At 35.1% G+C, this 20308-nt stretch overlaps 2 protein-coding genes across 3 annotated transcripts in view; both read right to left on the bottom strand.

Moving 5' to 3' along the window:
- LOC121415591 overlaps positions 1-20308 on the bottom strand; it is a 29896-nt gene that overhangs the window by 2161 nt on the left and 7427 nt on the right. Inside the window, exon 3 of the mRNA XM_041608860.1 lies at positions 2432-2581. Coding sequence (XP_041464794.1) covers positions 2432-2581 — 150 coding nt within the window. The remainder of the gene's footprint in view (positions 1-2431; positions 2582-20308) is intronic.
- LOC121415592 lies at positions 5665-10079 on the bottom strand. Of its 2 annotated transcripts, none has more exons than XM_041608861.1 (4): positions 9917-10079; positions 9451-9616; positions 8223-8341; positions 5665-7332 (listed from the first exon to the last, which is right to left on the bottom strand). In XM_041608861.1, the coding sequence occupies exons 1-4, from the start codon at positions 10061-10063 to the stop codon at positions 7018-7020; spliced, it is 747 nt and encodes a 248-aa protein (XP_041464795.1). In that variant the 5' UTR covers positions 10064-10079; the 3' UTR covers positions 5665-7017. The 2 variants fall into 2 exon arrangements, with proteins under 2 accessions (XP_041464795.1, XP_041464796.1); XM_041608862.1 differs by having other exon boundaries at positions 8223-8338.

Below are 20308 nucleotides of genomic sequence, written 5' to 3'. Positions count from 1 at the left end.
GTTGGAGTTAAGTTATGTATTAATTGTATTAATATTGTTAAAAGAATCATATGTAGACACCTTATAGTAAAATTAATTTGATTCAGATGATTTTTCAAATTTAAGGAATAGTAGCTTAGATCGTAATGGTCAAAGACTTCAAAACACAGGATAGCCCAGATTTCACAACTGATTTGAAAGGATTGAGGTACCAAATAACACAATTTATCACACGTGAGGATACTTCTATTGACTCCCGAGTTGAAAGAGATAACAATATGGCATTGGAAACAATATTTGAAGTTGGCAACAGGGCTGGGACTTTGGAGATGAGAGTGACTCAAGCCTGAACTACATGTAGGTACAGATGGTTCGCACTCACATTTAACCCTAAATAGACTAGGTTTATATTTCAACGCCTAAGAAGACGTGGAGATGGCACATGTGTTACCCATGGCATTAAGTACAAAACTATAAGATCAAATTTTGCGAAAAATCTCAGTACTAATTAATTATGCTAATTTATGTGTGAAATCAAAAGTTTGCTTTAATTAACTAAATAATGCCCCTAAAATGCTGGTTCTTGTTCAGACTCTTAAAAAGAATCTGATCAAATGTAAAAATTTCAACATCACATTTATTTTCTTATGTACTTTATTCTTTTCTAAATTTCTTATGTATTTCTTTGTTTTTCGACTTTGTTTTTCAATAGTAAGTGTCAGGGACTTTATTTTGATCATGAACAAGATGAAATTAATTGATTTTAATCAGTAAAAGGTAAAATAATGATACATTTCATGAATTTTGGCTAAAAACACCATTTGCATTGAATTTATACACAAATTCACGTTTTTGAGCAATTTTGGGTCAGCATGCACTTACGAAATGTTGCATAATTTCAGAACAGCGTACCTACTACCTGGGGGTCGCAATTTTGATCTCAAAAGTTGCGCGATATTTAAAGGTAAAAAGTAATAAAATTTGCGCCGCGGATTTATCCCAATCTCATTCTATGAATTTTCTGTTTTCATGTACAAGCTAACTTGTTCCATGGATTTCATCCACCTTTAATTATGTTAAGATGAAAAAAATGTGTTGCAGGATTTAGTCAACACTAGGTATGTTTAATATGTCATGTCAAGTTCAAATGTTACACATAAGTGTACATGTTACAAATGTTCAGCAGTTACAGTAGGTGTAGGGAAACATGTTAACCAAACAGCATTGTCAGAGAAAGACTCCTATGGGGTGTTGCAAGAAACTTGCAATCAATTGCAAGTCAATTTTTGGTCCCTAAATCAATCATATCTCTTGCAGTTAATTTTAAATTAGTGATTGATTGCTCATTTGCTCCTTGAAACAAGAAGTTTAATCTGATCTGCTACAGCTAACGTTGATCTATCAGATGTAAAATTGCAACAGAATATTGATCGCAGATATTTTCTTGCAACACCCCCCTAGAGTTGGGAGTACAATAGTACAATTGTTTCTCACTATCCCAGCAATTATGCATGTCAGTAATGGTTTTCTCATAAATGGCTTTTCATGTGCTGATGTCTGCCACTTCTATAGGCAAATGCTCTTGTACATATAGGACAAACATAGGGCATCTCTCCGCTATGCTGTCTCATATGAGAAGTAAGATATCTTTTCTCTGCGAATCTCCTGTCGCAAACCGGACAGCAATGCGGTTTTTCTCCCGAGTGTATTCTCATGTGTTGGATGCTGGTTCTTTTTTCTGTAAATCTCTTGCCACAGACAGAACACTCAAATGGTTTCTCCCCCCTGTGCGATCTCAGGTGTCTCTCGAGATTACTCCTCTTGATGAATGCCTTGCCACACACAGAGCACTTATGTGGCTTCTCACCTGTATGGGTCATCAAGTGTTGGTTGAGGACACGTCTCTTTGCAAAGTTTCTGTCGCAGTGAGAACACTTGAACACACTTCCCTGATCTGTATGACTTTGCATGTGTTCCTGAAGGGCACTCTGCGTTGAAAATTCTTCTTGGCAGCGGGTGCAACGATAAACCATCTCCCCTGTTTGCTCATCCCTCACACACGAATGCTCATTTAGATGGGCTATACTGGGAAACACTTTACTGCAATTTGAACAACAAACATGCTTTCTGATGTGTTCCGTAAGATCTTGCATTTCTGCATATCTCTGGTCACAGTAAGGACACTCATGTGGCCTTTCTTGCTCATTGATTTTCATATGTCTTCTCAGATCGCTACTTCCAGGGAGTTGCTCATTGTAAGTGGAGCGCTCAATCTGAGCATCTCCATGGTTGGCCCTTTGGAACTCATCTTCAGAATGATCATCATCCAGATCCTCTGCTTCTTCTTCTTCAGAAAAAGTCGGTTCCTGTTTAAACTTCTTTTGAATTTCTGAAAAATCTAATTCATCCCCCTCCTGCACTCTCTCTTCAGAACATGAAGGTACCAACTCACTTTCATGAACAGGTTCAGTATCTCCTTTGTCTATCGCTTCACCGATCCCTTGAGCTGACTTGAGCTGGCATGGATCATCCTCCAGTCTGCTCTGTTCTGGAGATTCAGGAGGCAGTTTCACATCGAGGCTCACCAGGCTTGAATTTCCATCTGATAAAAATGGGAGAAATAACAATATGAATGATCATTATAACTTCAACATCAATAAGAACCCCCCCCCAAAAAAAAATAGATTCTTGTGTAATTTCAATAATTCCTTAAACATTTCAAAATACCAATCGAAATTACCATCAAATATATGTGCAGCAATGGAAATATACAGCAAAGACATGACCTCAAGTTACCTACCCACAAGTGTCCTAACACGAAGTGATATTTTCATACTTAAAACATTTTTAATTCAAACAGATTTATGTGTGCTACATGACATAGGGATACGAAAAACAAGGAAAATAATTAAACTACAATTACCTTTTTTTCTTTGTTTTCTTTTTATTCCACAGAATGAAAAAGAACCTTAATTTCATAATATGAACAAAAAGAATAACGAATCAAATCAAATAATTTCACATAACTCTAAATTACTATCTCGCTTTTCATACACGTTACAAAACAACATTGCTTGCACTCAGCCAAGGTCCTTCATCATATTAATACAGCTAAGTAAATAAAGATACTTATCAATCACTGATGAGAAACAGAGAACTAATGATTCTCAGGTGCCTTCAAACACAACTGCAAAACATATTGAAGAAAAACAATGTACTCTTTTGACATTTTTGTTCATTTATTGAAACCAATAGGTTGGATTTCAAAACAAATATGCAAATTTAAAGGGAAAAACAATGGCAGAAATCTGATTTTCTTAACATCATAAAACAAGTAAAGCTGATACCAAATTGCTGGTCAGAACATACAATTGTACAGTCTTCAAGATACACGTCTAAATTTTGCTCGTTTAGAAACAGATTATTCAACCTAGACGTTATTGTCCCCAAATATTGATCAAATGATCATAAGTAGTCATACATATTATTAGAAAGACTATGTTGTAACAGAAGTAATGCCATATTTTGCAACAGTAGCACAATGTCAATGTTGATGGCCAAATAGAATAAAGTACAAGATGGGATCAAACAATTGAACAATGAATAAAGTTATGATGTTTGAAGTACAGTATACAGATGAAATATGTATAAATTATCCCAATATTCCATGGCATTCCAGAACAGTTTCAATTTGAATTCCCAAGTCATTCTGGAAAAAAAATAAAATCATTTGCGACAACTTCTCTGAAATATCAGATCAACTGGTCTAACATGCGTAACAACACTTAAAGGCATTAATAAGAAATTTCAATGAATGACATTCTAACAAACGTAATTTTTATTGATTGAATTCTGACAATTACTTAATATACATAGATTGGGGCAGCTGATCATATACATGTAATTTCTATGTGAAACAATCTATCACTGCTTCCTTTCGCCTACATTGATGCTGGATAACACAAATGAATGGTTTACATTTCGCAACTTACATGTATGATTTGTTGATTTATAGCCTGAAGGCATTCATGAATATAAACAAGTGATATAAACCATGAAAATAACACTGAACTGTGTCAATTACGTCACCTATTCTATGGTATTCATGTACAATGTACATACATGTATCAAATACTAGAAAAGCAGCATATTAGACTTTTTAGCACCTTGCTAGAAAACGTTTCTTGATCCAAAATTCCAGTATAACTCACAACCGATCTGAGCAAATCTAAAAAAAGTAGAACTTAATACAGTCAAAATCACAACTCAAAGTCTTAACGCATTCTGAAAATATTCATAATTTTCAGGTGCCTATTATCCAAGAGCTTTATACCCACTCCCTGAGAAGAGTTGACAATGAGAGGAGAATGTCTAAAAGCTTTATAAAGAAAACCAATTTATTCTCAAAAAAGGAATACATTAATTTGCCAAGCAATATTGACTACAGTACATCAATATACAGTGTATGAAATGACATACAGCTTATCAGCAACAATGACAGAAATGTCTGTAAAAAGGAAAGAAAAAACCCCTCCTATAATGTATACCATTACAGTGATCATCTACTATCACACACCAGTTTTCAATGAATTGTAGTTTCTTATTCATTGTACTTGATAAACAATGCTCCATGTAGAAACTGTACATCACAATTTTCTAGCATTCTTCATGTACATGTAGGTTATAAAATTTTAAATCAGTTTTTAACTCTTTGCCCGCCACGGACGACTAGAGTCACATACAGTGGACCGCCAAGGACGACTCAAGTCACATTTCACACAGAGTGCATTAAATTAAGTCTATTGTCCATGTGCACTCATGCACAATAGTGGTAGGCCTATGTGCATCGCATTGTACAGTGTACACACAAAGCTTTTCTTTACAATAAACCAATCAAAACATATTGGGAGCTTAATTAGCATAAGTCCATGCAAAACCCCTCTTTGGGTTGCACCTTAAAATTAATGTGGCAGAGGAGATATTAGGTCCTTGGCGAGCAAAGAGTTAAAAAAAATGTGCTTTTAACACATTCTTGGTCTCTTGGTCTCAAATGGACATATTGGGCACATAGCACATCTCTTACCAAGAATTTGAAAACATAAACATATACATTTCTTAACAGGATATTTATACCAATTTCTACTCACACAGACAGTGTAAAATGCAGGTATTATTTCAACTGGTCACCACTAAAACTTATTCTACTTTAGAAAAAAAAACCCACTGTGGTCCCATTGTGTAAAGGTTATGTAAGAAAACTCTCCCATCCAATGGTATCTATCATGGTTAATGATTGTGGCTCGACAGCCAATCAAATTCAAGGATTCCATGTATAACCTTAGCATTGGATTGCAAAGAAACCAAAATAGTAACTTTTATGCTCTGGTATGTTACCCACATGAATACCAAAGACAGCAGGATTGAGTACACGCGGTCTAATTAAAAAAAATAAAGTCAAGGACCATATATGAGAATCAGTGGTGTACCTAGGATTTTTCACAGAGGGGGGGGGGGGGCAAATTCGTCCGCCAAAAAAGTTGACAAGGAAAAAAAAATAGGTCTTCAACCACAAATATAGGATTTCGTACCAGAAAAAAAAATTGACAAGTAAAAAAAGAAAAAAAAAATGGTCTTCAAGCTCGTCAGGAGGGATACGTCCTTGGTAGGTACGCTAGTAATGAGAATGTTGAGACAATATAACTATAACATTGTAATGTTAACTTCGATATGGCAATTTCTCTGTATTTTGGTATTTCAATATATTTGATCCCCTCAATAGCAATAGGGTATCCAAATAAGTTGTTATCAGTAACAAGTTTCCTTAATTTTGGCCATGGCAAATCATTTTAAAGTAAGGTTTCATTCACCACAATCATTTATCAAATCAAAATCAAACATGTCGGAGGCAGCCTTTGAAAAAGTACCCGTATTAAGAGTGATCTACATTCAATCAAAATCAAAATTAGAAGCTACTATCAATAGCAAAATCAACATTAATTACCATACGCGGCAAGATTTGAGCATTTTATGAGCAATCAATCATTTAACAGTGATCAGATGATCTTACCATGGTCAAATCATTTTACCGTGATCAAATCATTTTACTGTGACCAAATCATTTTACCGTGATCAAATCATTTTACCATGATCAAAGGCTATTCAAAACAGCTTTTCAATGATTAAGGGTGCATTTATGTGCCACCTTTATACCCTAGAATCATGATTCAAATTATGAGTCTGCAGAATCACGATTGCATTATAGTCAAAAGTGAAAATAATCATCTTTCAAATCAGAAACATGAAACACGGAACAAGGGGCGTTTGAAAAGACATTTGTGTAGAATCACAAACGAAAATAAGTCGTATAAACGCAATCGTGATTTGAATCATAATTCCATGATGTCACTGTGTCGAACTGCTTTCAGTTTGACCCTTGCCAAACTTAATTAGGTGTGCGCTAGGCTCAGTGTATGTACATAATGTGCCATGTATGCATTTCTTTTTACATGAATTTAACTTCTAAGTTCTGTGTTGGTCATCGCATCATCCACTGCTATTCATTTTTTTGTCCATGTCTGCAACTTCAAGTTCTAGTAAATGAACACGGTCAATATTATTAAATTTGGATCTGCGCTGAAAATCACTTCCGAACACCATTTTCGATAAACCGACAAGATTAAATGAAGTAAACAAAATGAGGTATAATAGATTGAATTCTGGAAGCAAAAGATTGATTTTTTTTTAAATCCGAAACATGTGTGAAAAAGTTGACGAAGCTCTGTCAAACTGCGCACTGTGATGCGCAATGGATCGGCGCCAATCCGAGGATAAACAGCATTGGAATGAAGGTCGTCTAAACGCTGATTCTGTGGTATTGTGATTCATGTTTGTGTTTTAAATCACGATTCAAATCATGATTCTGGCTTGAGGTCACATAAACGCAGCCTAAGTACCATCAACATTCTTCAACAGACAATAAAAGTTCCCATGTTATAGACCCATCAAAGGGACCTTGCACCTCAATTTTTAAGTGTTGTTTCAGTTATTGAACCAAGTTCGGAAGCTAATCAGTGCCCTTCTGACGAGGCTACCTGGTGGAATGCCGTAGATTATGTGCTGGAGAAATTCCATCACAGAACAAGTATGAGGGTGGTATTCAATGTCTAGAATGTAAATAGCTTTGAAGCAAACGTCCACTGCTTGGATGAGAGACGAGCATGGTACAGGTCGATGTTCAAGGATTAAGAACGTTTGTTGAGGTTTCCACCGGGTTCCTCCGTGTGTGAGAATATAAACAGGTGGTCTTTCCGTTACCCTGGTTTCGGTCAAGTACTGTGGCATGTCTGTGCTCTCCTGTGCATAACATCAGAAAATAATTGAAAATTACTTTAAATAGTTGGTGTGGTTGTGTGAACGGACACTCTCCAATCAAGCAAGAAAGTAAAGTTGGTGGGGGGGGGGTGGGGTCACAAATGCATTGACATGCAGTAGATCCTTTCACTCATAATTCATATATATTCATTTCTCTTTGAGAAAAAAGAAACATAAGGTGGTAAGAATTCACATAAGTGGCCAAGGGGATTAGGGTGTATATAGAGTGGCAGTATAATATATCTGGTTTGAAAATATCAACTTCCTCCTCAATATGTGCATGCATCTCTTAAATGAGATAAGATTTTTTTTTTTTATAAAATGCACATTCCCTACAGACCCTACCACGAGTTACATTAGGCATAGGAATTTGGGTAAGGAAATGTTTATCAAGCATGTAGAGAAAATAATATGCAAATGTACTGTGCTGGAATTGAATATTCACATGTTAGTTTTGTAAAAATGAAATTTCATAAAATCTTACAAAGAGATAACAGGGTTCCTAGCTTTTCAAGAAAACAAAATTCCTTGATCTTTCCCTGATGAAGTTTAAAGATTCCCTGATAATTATTTAAACCAATTCCCAGTTTCGCATGTTTTTGCCAAGTTTTTGCAGTGAATTAAATATATTTTCAGTATAAAAACAATAATGTAAAACTAATTAGTACGACCATAACCAGTCATTCAATGGATGTTGTTTTGATATACAACAAAATATAACAGAGTCTGACTGACTACCAGACTTTTGACTTTTAAGCCGATCAAAATTCCCTGATTTTCCCCTCATTTCAGGCATTTTTCCCTGATTTGAGGTATTTTTTATCAAATTCCCTGATGGGCTGGGAACCATGGATAAATATAAATACACTTACAGATATGTGATCAATAAATGCCTTGAGTGAGTTCACAGCAGAGCACCTTCCACTCTTATCTTTGCATCTTCCCATAAACAGAAGAGGCAGTATACTGAAAGCTAGCATTTGTTGCTCTTCTGGTTGAAACAAAGACAAAAAGAAATGTGTTTATTCAAAGTCAAAACAAAACAGAGGCCATACCATACAACTATTGTCTGAAAACAGTATCCTGATTCCTGTAGAGAACTCTATCTAGGTATTGAAAGTTGCCACTCGGTCATAACTCTAAAATGAAGCTTTTCCTGAGCTGGCATTATTGTCTTTTTACATTTTGAGATACTAAGTTTAACAACCCAGCGATGATATGGTCAGAGATTTTCACAAACAAAATTTAATTATCTCTAAATCAGATGCAAAGCTTTCAGTAACAGCTTTAGGAAAATCACTGACATTGATTTGCAGAATAATACCAGCTCACATTCCTTGATCCACCCCAACAATATAAAGTCCCAGAACAATCAGGATACTTCTTTGGACCTATTTTGCTGTATTTTCAGGGTGTCAGAGAATCAAAGAATATTAGCTAGTATTAAGATGTTGTATAAAAAAGCATTTTAAGGAAACCCAGAACAAAAGAATCAGTTCATTTTGTTGTGTTTTAAGAGTCAAAGAAATAAAAGAAAACGAAGCTAAATAGTATTGTACAACGCCTACTTAGCTTGTTGTACGCCAGCAAATGGGAGACTTAATGTCAAACATTCCTACAGTTGCACAGCTTTAGGTGATGTCACAATACGATTCAATTCTTTGCGCTCAGTAAAAATTTAAGGTGAAATACACGCATATAGCTTGCTGGCTACATGCTCAATGCTGCCGAGGTCATGTGCACTTGTGGGATTTGCTTTTTACTTTCAAGATTTTTGCTACCTTTTCATAGATTACTCCAGGGGAAAACAATTGTTTTTTTTTCCTATTTTCGCTAAATTCAGAGACGTTGTACAACAAATAGCAAATATTCTTATTCGTGCAATGGTGCAAGATTTCGCATTCAGTGAAAGACACTCTATTCAACTCGGCTAATGCCTCGTTGAATAGAGCATCGTTTTTTCACATCATGCGAAATCTCGCGCCATTGCACTCATGCCTAGTTGCTATTTATTATTATTGCATAAGATCGTCTCAAGATTACTTTGACTTGAGCCATTATTTAACTTATGACAGCTTGATTGCGAAGACTAAACTGTACCTTCACAAAGCTCACTGCTGGTAGAATTTTCCATTCCCAATTCCTTCCTCCACTTAACCTCCTGTAAATTTGCATATTGTAGAATCCTTGGCGCAATCCTCGGCCACTTGGCATACAAACTGTCGGCAGTCTTCTCCGATATTGCTTGCCGATAGTCAGCATCAATCTGCAATTAGCACACAGAAGAGGTTTAAAAATGACATTTTTGTTATGGACACTTCAAAGTATTAATACATAGAGGGCACTTGTGACAAAGACTGTTTTGGTTCTAGTAAAAATGACAATTAAGAAAATAGTAACCATGGCAATAAGACTGATAAGACTTAATAATTTATAATCACATCCTCTTCATTATAATTGATGAGATCATTTACAACTTTAAACTCATTAAAAATAATAAATTCACATAGTTATCATAATGATAGTCTTGTATTGCTTTTAGTCTAGTAAAGCAAAATATACTTACAATTCCAGGATCTAGAAGGCGTGGATACCGATCTAGTACTTCTGTGATTGTTGGAGGGTTTTCTGCTCTAATCCAGTCATAGCGATGTTTGCAAGTCATTCTCATGCATTCTTCTACCTTGGCTTTTGGTTCTCTATTTTGCTTCATCCAAACCGTAGCTGCCTTCACTAAAGAAAATATGAATTTATATCAAAGATAGACTTCAGTTCTGGGTCCTGTTTCATATAGAATTGTTAAAATGACAAATGCGCAATTTCTGTAACAAGTTTACAATCAGCCAGTTAATTTGAAGGATTTCAGGAGCTTCAAACTATTATTGCAATTTTGGTCATTATATAGGGAGCATTTTTGCCGAGAGGTTTAGTCTTTGGAATTTGTAACAGATGGAGGGGGTTCGAATCCCAGCCATGGCATAATTTCCTTCAGCAAGGATTGATTGCAATGTGCCATACTCGACCCAGGTGAGGGAAAAGGATACCAGCAGAATATATCTCCTCAAAAAAAGCTGTGAGCACTGGAATCAGTAGACTAGCTTGATACTAGCCTAGGCAATACAGGATCGCCTTGAGCACCTATCGAGGTGGATATGTACACTATACAAATAGAGAATAGGCAGGAGTGCAATGGTGCGAGATTTCGCATGAGGTGAAAGAAAGATGCTCTACTCAACTCGGCTTACGCCTTGTTGAATACATGTAGAGTGTCTCTTTCTTTCACCGAATGCAAAATATCGCACCATTGCATGAATTAGAAAATTCGCTATTTGTGTTGTACAACGCCTCGAAAGTTAGAGAAAATACAAACAATAATAAGTTTTTCCTAAGTAAATCTATGAAAATAGGAAAGAAAACTTTAAAAGCAAAAGAAAAATCCTTTCAAAGTACAAGTTGCTATGGTACCTTCATCTTCGTGCACCTCAGGAAGAATGGTGGGATCAACTCGAGTCTTCTTATCTTTAGAAGATACAGAATACTCCCTCTGATGATCTGCTGGCTTCCTCTTGGTCTCCCTTGGAAAGTGCACTCTACGGATGTACCTCAGTCTTGCCTCCAAACTCCCAGTGGCAGGAAGACTCCTCTTTCCTCTTACAAACCATTGCTCCTAGAACATGATCGTTGATAAACGTTATTATCTGCACATCTAGCAAGGGCACATTACAGAGAGAGTTGTGTTCGAACACATCCTGATTTCTAACCAACCAATAGCTCACATTTTGAAACTTGTGCTTCATTATGTAACTTGAGTTTAAACACATCTATTTCTACAAAAGGCTCCATGTCAATAAGCTTGAAAGAAATAGCGAGCGGCATGGTCAGAAAATGTTGCACAGCTTATTTTATCAAGAAAAAATATTCAAGGGAGGCCATGAAGCCCCCCCCCTGAGAGTATCTCATTTTAAGGAAATTAAAGGAAATTTAAGAAATGGTGGTATTTACAGACATGGGGTCCCTTCGGTACAGGCGGTCACTATCAAAAGCCAGTTGACCGTGCTATCATTATCATATACTGTATATACAATGTTAATGCAATTCAACTTACATATCCTGTGACCCCGTTCTTGTCACCAAGAAATTCAAACTGGTTGATGATACTCTGGGCCAATGCTGCCTTGATATCAGGAGATGGGCTTGAAGGGAGACAGAATTGGCAATTATTATAAAATATTCAAACATAGCTTAGAAGATTCAGAATACAACAGATCAGGAGGGTGTTTCATAAGTTAAAAGCGACTCTACGAGCAACTTGTGACAATTTTTTTATAGACAAAAGCAACACCAACATAAACCTGGGGGCCGTTTCATAAAGCTGTTCGTAAGTTAAGAGCGACTTTAAGAATGACTGGTGAACCTTTCTTATGCGCTTAACCATCGCCAATGAATCTACCATTTTCCACAAGAAAGGATCACGAGTCGTTCTTTAAGTCGCTCTTAACTTACGAACAGCTTTATGAAACACCCACCTGGTATCATCTACCACAGGAAATGATCACCAGTCTTTCGCAAGTCGCTCGTAACTTATGAACAGCTATATGAAACACCCACTTAGGCAGTGTTTCATAAAGCTATTTGTATAGTTAAATAGGAATACACTGTATCTTTTCACACAAGAAAGGGTTACCAGTCACACATGGCTACAAACAGCTTGATGAAATGACCCACCGGGTTGGTTTCAAAAAGAGTTGTAAGGTGTGACTTCTTCATAAGTCATCTTCCTAAGTGCCAGCATGCACATGATATTTAACACAGAATCTCATTAAATTTACCCACATTGTGCTGCACTCAACCCAGGCGAGGTACATGGGTACCAGGAAGTAATTCCTCAAAAAGTTGTGTGCACCGGAATCGATAGACTAGCTTTATAGCCGGGGTGATATAGGAGCGCCTTGAGCACCTACATGTAGCACAGTGGATTTGTGCTCTATACAAATCCTATATTATCATTTTTATTACTAATACACAGTAGTATATACCCCCTGCGCATGCTCTGACCAATGTTGTTGATGTGTCTTAATGCGCACACAAATATTAGGTCAAGCTTAATTATTGTGAAACACTCCCAGATCATCATAACAAATAATGTTTGAGATCAACTGCACTTTTTGGGGGGGGAGTAAGTATTAAACAAATGCCCATTCAACAATGATCTTGTGTGCCCATTGCAACTTTGTGATGGTTTGCAAGACCATGTGTTATGGGGCCCTGATCCTAATACAGGCTTTACTGAAAAATAATATTTTCAGAGATAGATTTCAAAATAGATATTTTCTAAGCACAGATGCACTGAAATCAAGATCAAACTTTTTGCTTATCCTTCATGTATGCGTCTTGTGAAGAACGTCCTATAGCTATATTTACAAAACTACCTTTTAATGGTTGGTTACATTCTCTGGTGTCAGAGAATGTATCCTTGGTAGTTTTGTGAGTACAGAATAAAGATATGTATCTTCACCTTGATCAATACGAAAGAACCCAACTCATACAAACACATATCTATCCTACAAAGTTTGGAAATTCAATATTTTTTGTTTAATGCTGTAATAGTTTACTTGATTTTTTTTTGTACCAATGCCAAACAATCATTAATTCAATTCAAATGTCCAACATTTCAAACAATTGGAGCGCCTCTGGCAGTCTCGCTGCATTATGCAATTCAATATAGCAGCAGTGCTGACTAAAGAATAATTATTCACAAAAAACACCATTCATATGATAATAGAATACAATGTTCATTGACTGTATTAAAAAAAGACATTTAACCTTGATCATGTGACCTAAGACTTGTGCAAGATCATCAGTAACACCTGATTACTCCTGTGTCCACATTTTTGGAAGAACTATATTCATTTACTTTCAAAAATGAAAATTCAACAAATACCCCCACTATGGCCAAAGTTCATTGACCTTAAATGACCTTTGACCTTGATCATGTGACCTGAAATTCATGCAGGATGTTTACCTACACTTGATTACTCTTGCCTAAGTTTCATAAACTAGATCCATGTACTAAATAGGTTCATTATTGCGGATTGAAATAATTGCTAGAGGGTATTCATTTGTCTCGCAATCTACTATGGTCAACAAGGAAATTCGTGATCACTCTCGCAAAAAGTGTTCACTGGCTTTACTTTCAAACTTTTGACACTTCAAAAATATTAACCTTAATTTTCGTTAAGATTTCGTTTTGATTTCCCAACATTATCAAGTTCATTGACTCTAAATGACCTTTGACCATGGTCATGTGACCTGAAACTTGCAAGGGATATTCAGTGATACCTGTTCACTCTTATGGACAAGTTTCATGACCTAGATCCAAAAACTTTAAACATATTATGATGGCAATTCAGCAAATACCCAAAACGGGGCAAAACTTCAATGACCTTTAACTTAGGTCACATGACCTGAAACTCCCACGGGAAGTTCAGTAATACTTGTAATACTCATGTTCAAATTTCATGAACTAGGTCTAAATACTTTCTAAGTTATGACATTTAAAAAAATTAACCTTAGGTTAATATTTTCATGCTGATTCCTCCAACGTGGTCTAAGTTTATGGACTCTACATGACCTTTGACCAAGGTACATGTAATGTGACTGAAACTCAGGCAGGATCTTCAAAATTACTTGATTACCCTGATGTAAAAAAGTTTCCAGAACCGGGTCTATATACTTTCTAAGTTATTGTGACATTTAAAAACCTAACCTTAGGTTAAGATTTCAATGTTGACGCCCCCGCCCTCGGAAAAGCGGTGCCTGTACTTGTAGTCTCGCTCTGCAACGCAAGCGAGACCAAAACTTATCTTAGATTCATTCCTATCATAATTATCTGCTAGTGACACTGATTTCTGGACCCTTGTAGTACTTCCTTGCAGTTGAAGTCACTTACTTATATCCATAATTTGCAATGAGGTAGCTGACGAGGGTTTGAACAAACAATCGATTCCCAGACCGGTCAATGGTTCGCTGCCTCTTCATTTTATCTACTAGGGCTGCACCACCTAGTGCGTTTGTTCGCAGAATATGCTCCACATCCTGAAATTCAAAAAATACATGAAAAAAATAGTAAAAGCAACATGAAATACACTGAATAGATGAATGACATATAGTAGCAGCTGTTCATTTTGAATTTTTTCCAAAGTGATTAATATAAAGAGCATGAAATGGCTATTTAAGGATATTTTTTTTCTTTCTCTTCTATTTTGCAAGCTGGGGGTCAGGTTTGAAATAATGTTCAAACCAATAACTATAATTTGTATAGATTTTACCACAAAATTATTTTTCTTACAGTGTACAGTATATGGAAATGGAAATGAAATCATTTGGGAACAAATCATTTAATTTTTTGAGAAAAACAAAATGACAGAATTTATGAACTTTTATATAAAATATTAAGGTTTTCCATTTTTACTACTCATTATACATTTAAAGATCAAAACAAATATTTCATGGTTGTACTAATTGACAGTGTATGAGAATGATACAAGGGACTAGCATTCAATTTTGGCTTAGTGTTCAGCATGAATTTAAAAGGTCAAGTCCACCCCAGAAAAAAATGTTGATTTGATTAAATAGAGAACGATTAAACTAGCATAAATGCTGAAAAATTTCATCAAAATTTGATGTGAAATAAGAAAGCTATGACATTTTAAAGTTTCGCCTATTTTCCACAAAACAGTTATATGCACAAGTCAGTGACATGCAAAATAGACAGTCAATGATGTCCCTAACTCACTATTTCTTGTTTTTTATTGTTTGAATTTTACAATATTCCCTTTTTTTACAGATTTGACAATCAGAACCAACTTGACTGAACTATACAATAATGCTAATTCCAGGTGTTCAGGGAGGAATTAATCTTTGTTTCACTCGACAATGAGGAGAAAACTAGAATAATATACAAATACTAACATACAAAATAAATAGTGAGGGGATGACGTCATTAGTCTCCTCATTTGCATACCGACCAGGATGTGCATATAACTGTTTTGTGAAATTAAGTGAAACTTTAAAATGTCATAACTTTCTTATTTTACATGCGATTTTGATGAAATTTTCAGTGTTTTGCTGGTAGGATTTTTCTCTTCATTCAAATCATTTTTTAGTTGGGATGGACTTGTCCAACTGAAAATAAATAGTGTGCTAAATAAACAATGGCTCAACAATTCCTGAAGAATGTGACAGATTTTGTACTTTTGTTTTTGGAAATGTATTCTAAATCATCTGCATTTGCCTAAAATTGTGTGCTAATTACAGACAATGGCTTTACAATTCTTAAAGAAACGTGACAGCTGTTTTATTTTTTTGTTTTGGAGTGTATGATTGATTTTCTGACTTTGCCTAAATTCCTAGACTTGTATGAAATGAAATAAAATAAACTAGCAATGTACATCTAAATTTCAGTGCTGTAGACAGCTGCACCAATAGTAATTTTGGATGGAGAGTTGAGTAATATTAGAAACAAGGTTTTATACTGGAAAGTAAATACTTACAAATGAAACATTGTGTATTGTTGCTTGTTTCATTCTCTTCTGTTGAACCTGAAGTTCTTGATTAGAATCTACATCTGACACTTGTAAATCCATCTTGTACATGTGTATAATAAAAAAATATATTACTTATTGACTTCTTCATTTGAAAGAGCCACAATGAAACAAAATGGGCAAAGACAGGAGAGGTATGTATTTCAACAATACAAGTGAGAACTTTAAATGTATACGCTGTACAAAATCTTTTATACTGTACTAAAGATGGGAAGAAAAAAAGGTGTGCCCTTAATAATTATGAAGCATTTCCATTTGGCTTGCCATATATACAGATGTATTTCATAAATCCATGTGTAAAGGCAAAATCAATGCACATTCAAAATTCAGCTGACATTTAACAACAAGTAAAGAATCTCAATTTGGCTTGCCATCATCAAGAGTAAATTCAAGAGTAATTTGACAAATAGCAATGTATATGTACCCACCTGTTTTGTTAGGGTTGAATATCTGCTTGGTTGCAGAGCTTGTTTTCTTTTGTTGTTTGGCATAGACCCCGTATGCGAGCCAACGTACACTGGTTCTGCAACCATTTGGAGATAGTCATCTTGATTGATGTCATCGTCTGCAGTTCAACACAAAAAATACAGCAATTATTTCTTTTTATTCAAGAACAATCATAGAACTTGCTATTTAAAAAGAAAGAAAAAACCTCAATTCCCTGTATAATCTTATCCTTTAATGACAGGTATTTTTTTATATCAAATAAGAAAAAAATCTGCTCAACTACCTATATTTCACCAGTAGCATGTTTGAATGTCTCATAGATGCTTTCTTAATTTTGTTTTTAGGTCAATATTACACTAAATATTCTCAAGTACTAACCCCTTCTTCCAGCATCAAATGCAAGTAAAAGAACAAAGTAGAACACTGCAGGCAGTATTTGTGTTGGAATGAATAATATATGAGCTTTTATTTCAATATTAAATTCTCAAGAAATAATTAGACAAGCGGTGAAACTACATGTATATTCTTAAAAAGATTTTTTTTCAATGTCTCAAAAGATAAATAAGCAATCAATAGGCCTACAGTACATCTTAATATCATACAGATCAGTCTACACTGCACTTTATATGTGGTGCAATTTTTTCATTCATGTCTACATAAATTTAAGTGTGTACATCATAAACTGTACGATAAATGCAGTTACTACTATTTCTGATTTTTTGGGCATCTTTAGAGTTCTCTATTCAAGTACTCAGATTTTCACTCTTGAAAAGCATATCAATGAAATAATGACTCAATAACATCTTTCAGAAGATACATGTAATAAAAGCTTATGGATTCTGGTTAAAGAAAATACATTTTTTTTGCCACAATTCAAAGCCAACATCAGAGTAAGCAATAATATTTAAGGAGTCTTTGAGACCATGGTGAATTATCAGAAAGTCAATATAATGAAAAGTAGATGGAAAATTAGTATCCCACAATAACAAGCACACATGGGTACTTATATCAGGGCAGAAGAACCAAACATACAAAAACATGACCATCAAATTGTAATTTTATTTATTTTCAGCCACAAAGCCACCTCTCCCCCCCCAAAAAAAAAAATATTACTCCGCAGCCCATGTGTAATTAATAACTCATCATAAACATTATTAACTCATTTTGAACATGATATAATACAACACTCATCTTCACCATTAATAATTCAGTTCTGTAGGCTATATATATATGTCAAAATTCAATATCTGATGCATTCTTTGAAAGGTGAATATTGACCAAACTAGAATCTATATGAAAAATAATTAATTGTAAAAATGCTTGTAACTATTGCTAATGGTCTGTATCAGTTGGTCCACTTTGTGACATCTACATAGAGCTGGACATGTACATGTAGTAGTTGCAGAAAAGGTGGACATGACCTGGTTGGGTTGATCATAACAAATTGTTCTTTCGATTCAATCTGAAGACGAAAAAAAGATATGAAATGTGTAAAATGTTATGCATCAATTTGGACAGTTTCGAATAGTGATCTAATTCTAATAGAATTTTTTTCATCCCATTGTCCCTTTTTCATCATTTGATAAACCAGGGGGCTATTTCACAAAGATTTAAGTCGCATTTAAATGCCGATGCGTGCATGATTATGCAACGTGCAATCTTATTGATCAATGCGCACTTAATGCGCGTCCTCATGACACGTTCTGACCAATGTGGTCATGCCTTTCATACCAGACACAATTCAGTATTCAAGTGCAACTCTAAGTCCTACTTAAATCTTTGTGAAACACCTCCCAGAATTCCTGTATTACAAAAAAAAATTGGTCATAAAATGGCGCACAAACTAGATGTACATGTCCACTATAATAGACCTCTGACTAACACGCATAGTATGGTAAAGCACATACAGTTCTTGCCACTGTATTGTAATATAAATAATAATAATAATAATGATAGCTGTATTTATACAGCGCCTTTTGCCTGAGGATACAAAGCGCTGCTATTATTGACCCGGCTTTAGCACGAGCTACCATCACCGGCGCTCATTGCATGCAAGGAATTAATCCAGCCGGGTACCCATTCACCTCACCTGGGTCAAGTGCAGCACAGTGCGGATAAATTTCTTGCTGAAGAAAAACATGCCATGGTTTGGATTCGAACCCACGACCCTCTGTTTGAAAGGCGAGAGTCAGAACCACTAGACCACCACGCGCCCGTGAAATGCTGTCCATCACAAAAACAAAGGAGACAAATATTCTTCAGGTACAACTACATGTATTCCACTATTAAAGTTAGAGAATTTTTACTTACCATTTTGCATGAAGGGCAGATCGATCTTTCCAGTCCAGATTCTCAGAGCGCCTTCATTGCTAAATTAACACTGTCGCACTTGGCCTTTCTCTATTTTGTAATTTCTTCGGTAATTTATACGAAATGCCAATGGGTTGATTTTAAAGGATCACAATTATCTACAAACAACATATGTAGCTGCAATATTCTGCTTACCATGTCAGGGAGGGCTCCCTTTTAACACCTTTTACATGGGCTTTAATTGAGAGATAATTGTAGTTCTGTCCTATCAATTTGCTATTGATTTAAGCACCAAGTGAATAATAAATACAAAATTTTCATACAGAGCACATTCATACAGGTAAGGATACACAATATTAACACATAATTTCTTTCAGTCAACATTATGACATTTTATTCCAATGTTCTGTTTGTCCACAACATTTTCATATATACTGAATATATTGGTGAAATATTTCTGGTCCTTTCTTGTCACTGTGCAAGCAACTGCAATATCAATTTATCATTGAAATGTAAGTCTGGCAGTGTAAAATACAAGGTCAAGTTTCTTATAGATTGCATTTTTTCACTCGTCACAATTCTTTGAGACTGGCAGATATTTTCTTCACAGTTTTCTCCATATCCCAAAAATACAAACAAATGCTGATAGAATGATTAAGCATTGAGGCATGAAAATACTTGGTTGCACTTCTTCCATTCAATTCTCCTGAATGGAAGCTACAAAATGTTTGTGAAATTTCATATCAATAGACAAAATTATTTTACACCCAATAATTATAAGGGGAAAAAAAGCCATCAGGAACTAATAAGAATTGAAATAAATGCATAACATATGGGCAGCTGCTCGTTTATGAGCAAATCCAAAACTTAACTTCCTTAATCTTTAAAAGTATTTTCCTCAATTCTTCAACAATATTTTTCATAAATTTTCTGCTATTATTACAACAAAGCTTACCTCAGGGTAAACTTCCCCTTTAATCTTAAAGATACAAAGAAATGTTGATAATAGAGTGATTAAGCATTGAGGCATGAAAATACTTGGTTGCACTGCTTCCATTTATTTCTCCTGAATGGAAGCTACAAAATGTTTGTGAAAGGTAGTTGTCAAAAGTTTTGAAAAAGACAAGCCCAACATTTTACAATAAAATACAATATATATACTGTATAAGAAAATAGAATTAAATGGCACAGCCAAGATGATAGCATGATTTTTCTCATGTTAGATAACCAACTGTCTCCTCACTCAAAACTTCACCAAAAAGAACAAAGCTCAATATTAACTATGTTTTCATGCAACATTCTAATTACTGAGTTAAGTATGAAGATTCAAAGGGAAGTTCACCCTGACAAAAGGTTTAATGTAAAAATAGCAACAAAAGAAAAAATAGATTCAGCAGAGAATGACAATTATAAGAATTTCAATTATTTAATTTGTGATTTCATATTCTTACAAAGTGAACAGTTAAATATCAAAGAAATGTTATATCGTTAGAAAATTGAAAATGATTCTCACTGTACCATTTATATATCAATAGACAAAAATTATTTTACACCCGATAATTATAAGGGGGAAAAAAGCCATCAGGAACTAATAAGAA

The sequence above is a fragment of the Lytechinus variegatus genome, chromosome 5 (assembly GCF_018143015.1).
Source record: "Lytechinus variegatus isolate NC3 chromosome 5, Lvar_3.0, whole genome shotgun sequence".
NCBI classification, from domain to species: domain Eukaryota; kingdom Metazoa; phylum Echinodermata; class Echinoidea; order Temnopleuroida; family Toxopneustidae; genus Lytechinus; species Lytechinus variegatus.
The sequence above is the reverse complement of the archived record's forward strand: the minus strand, read 5'-3'. Positions and strand labels throughout refer to the sequence as shown.

Excerpts from the sequence above, each read along its gene's own strand:
- LOC121415592 (XM_041608861.1), bottom strand. The coding sequence starts at position 10,063 with ATGAAGCAAAATAGAGAACCAAAAGCCAAGGTAGAAGAATGCATGAGA. Across the intron at positions 8,342-9,450 it reads CAGCAGTGAGCTTTGTGAAG|AAGAGCAACAAATGCTAGCT; the intron begins GTACAGTTTAGT and ends TGTTTCAACCAG. Across the intron at positions 7,333-8,222 it reads CATTTATTGATCACATATCT|GAGAGCACAGACATGCCACA; the intron begins GTAAGTGTATTT and ends TGTTATGCACAG.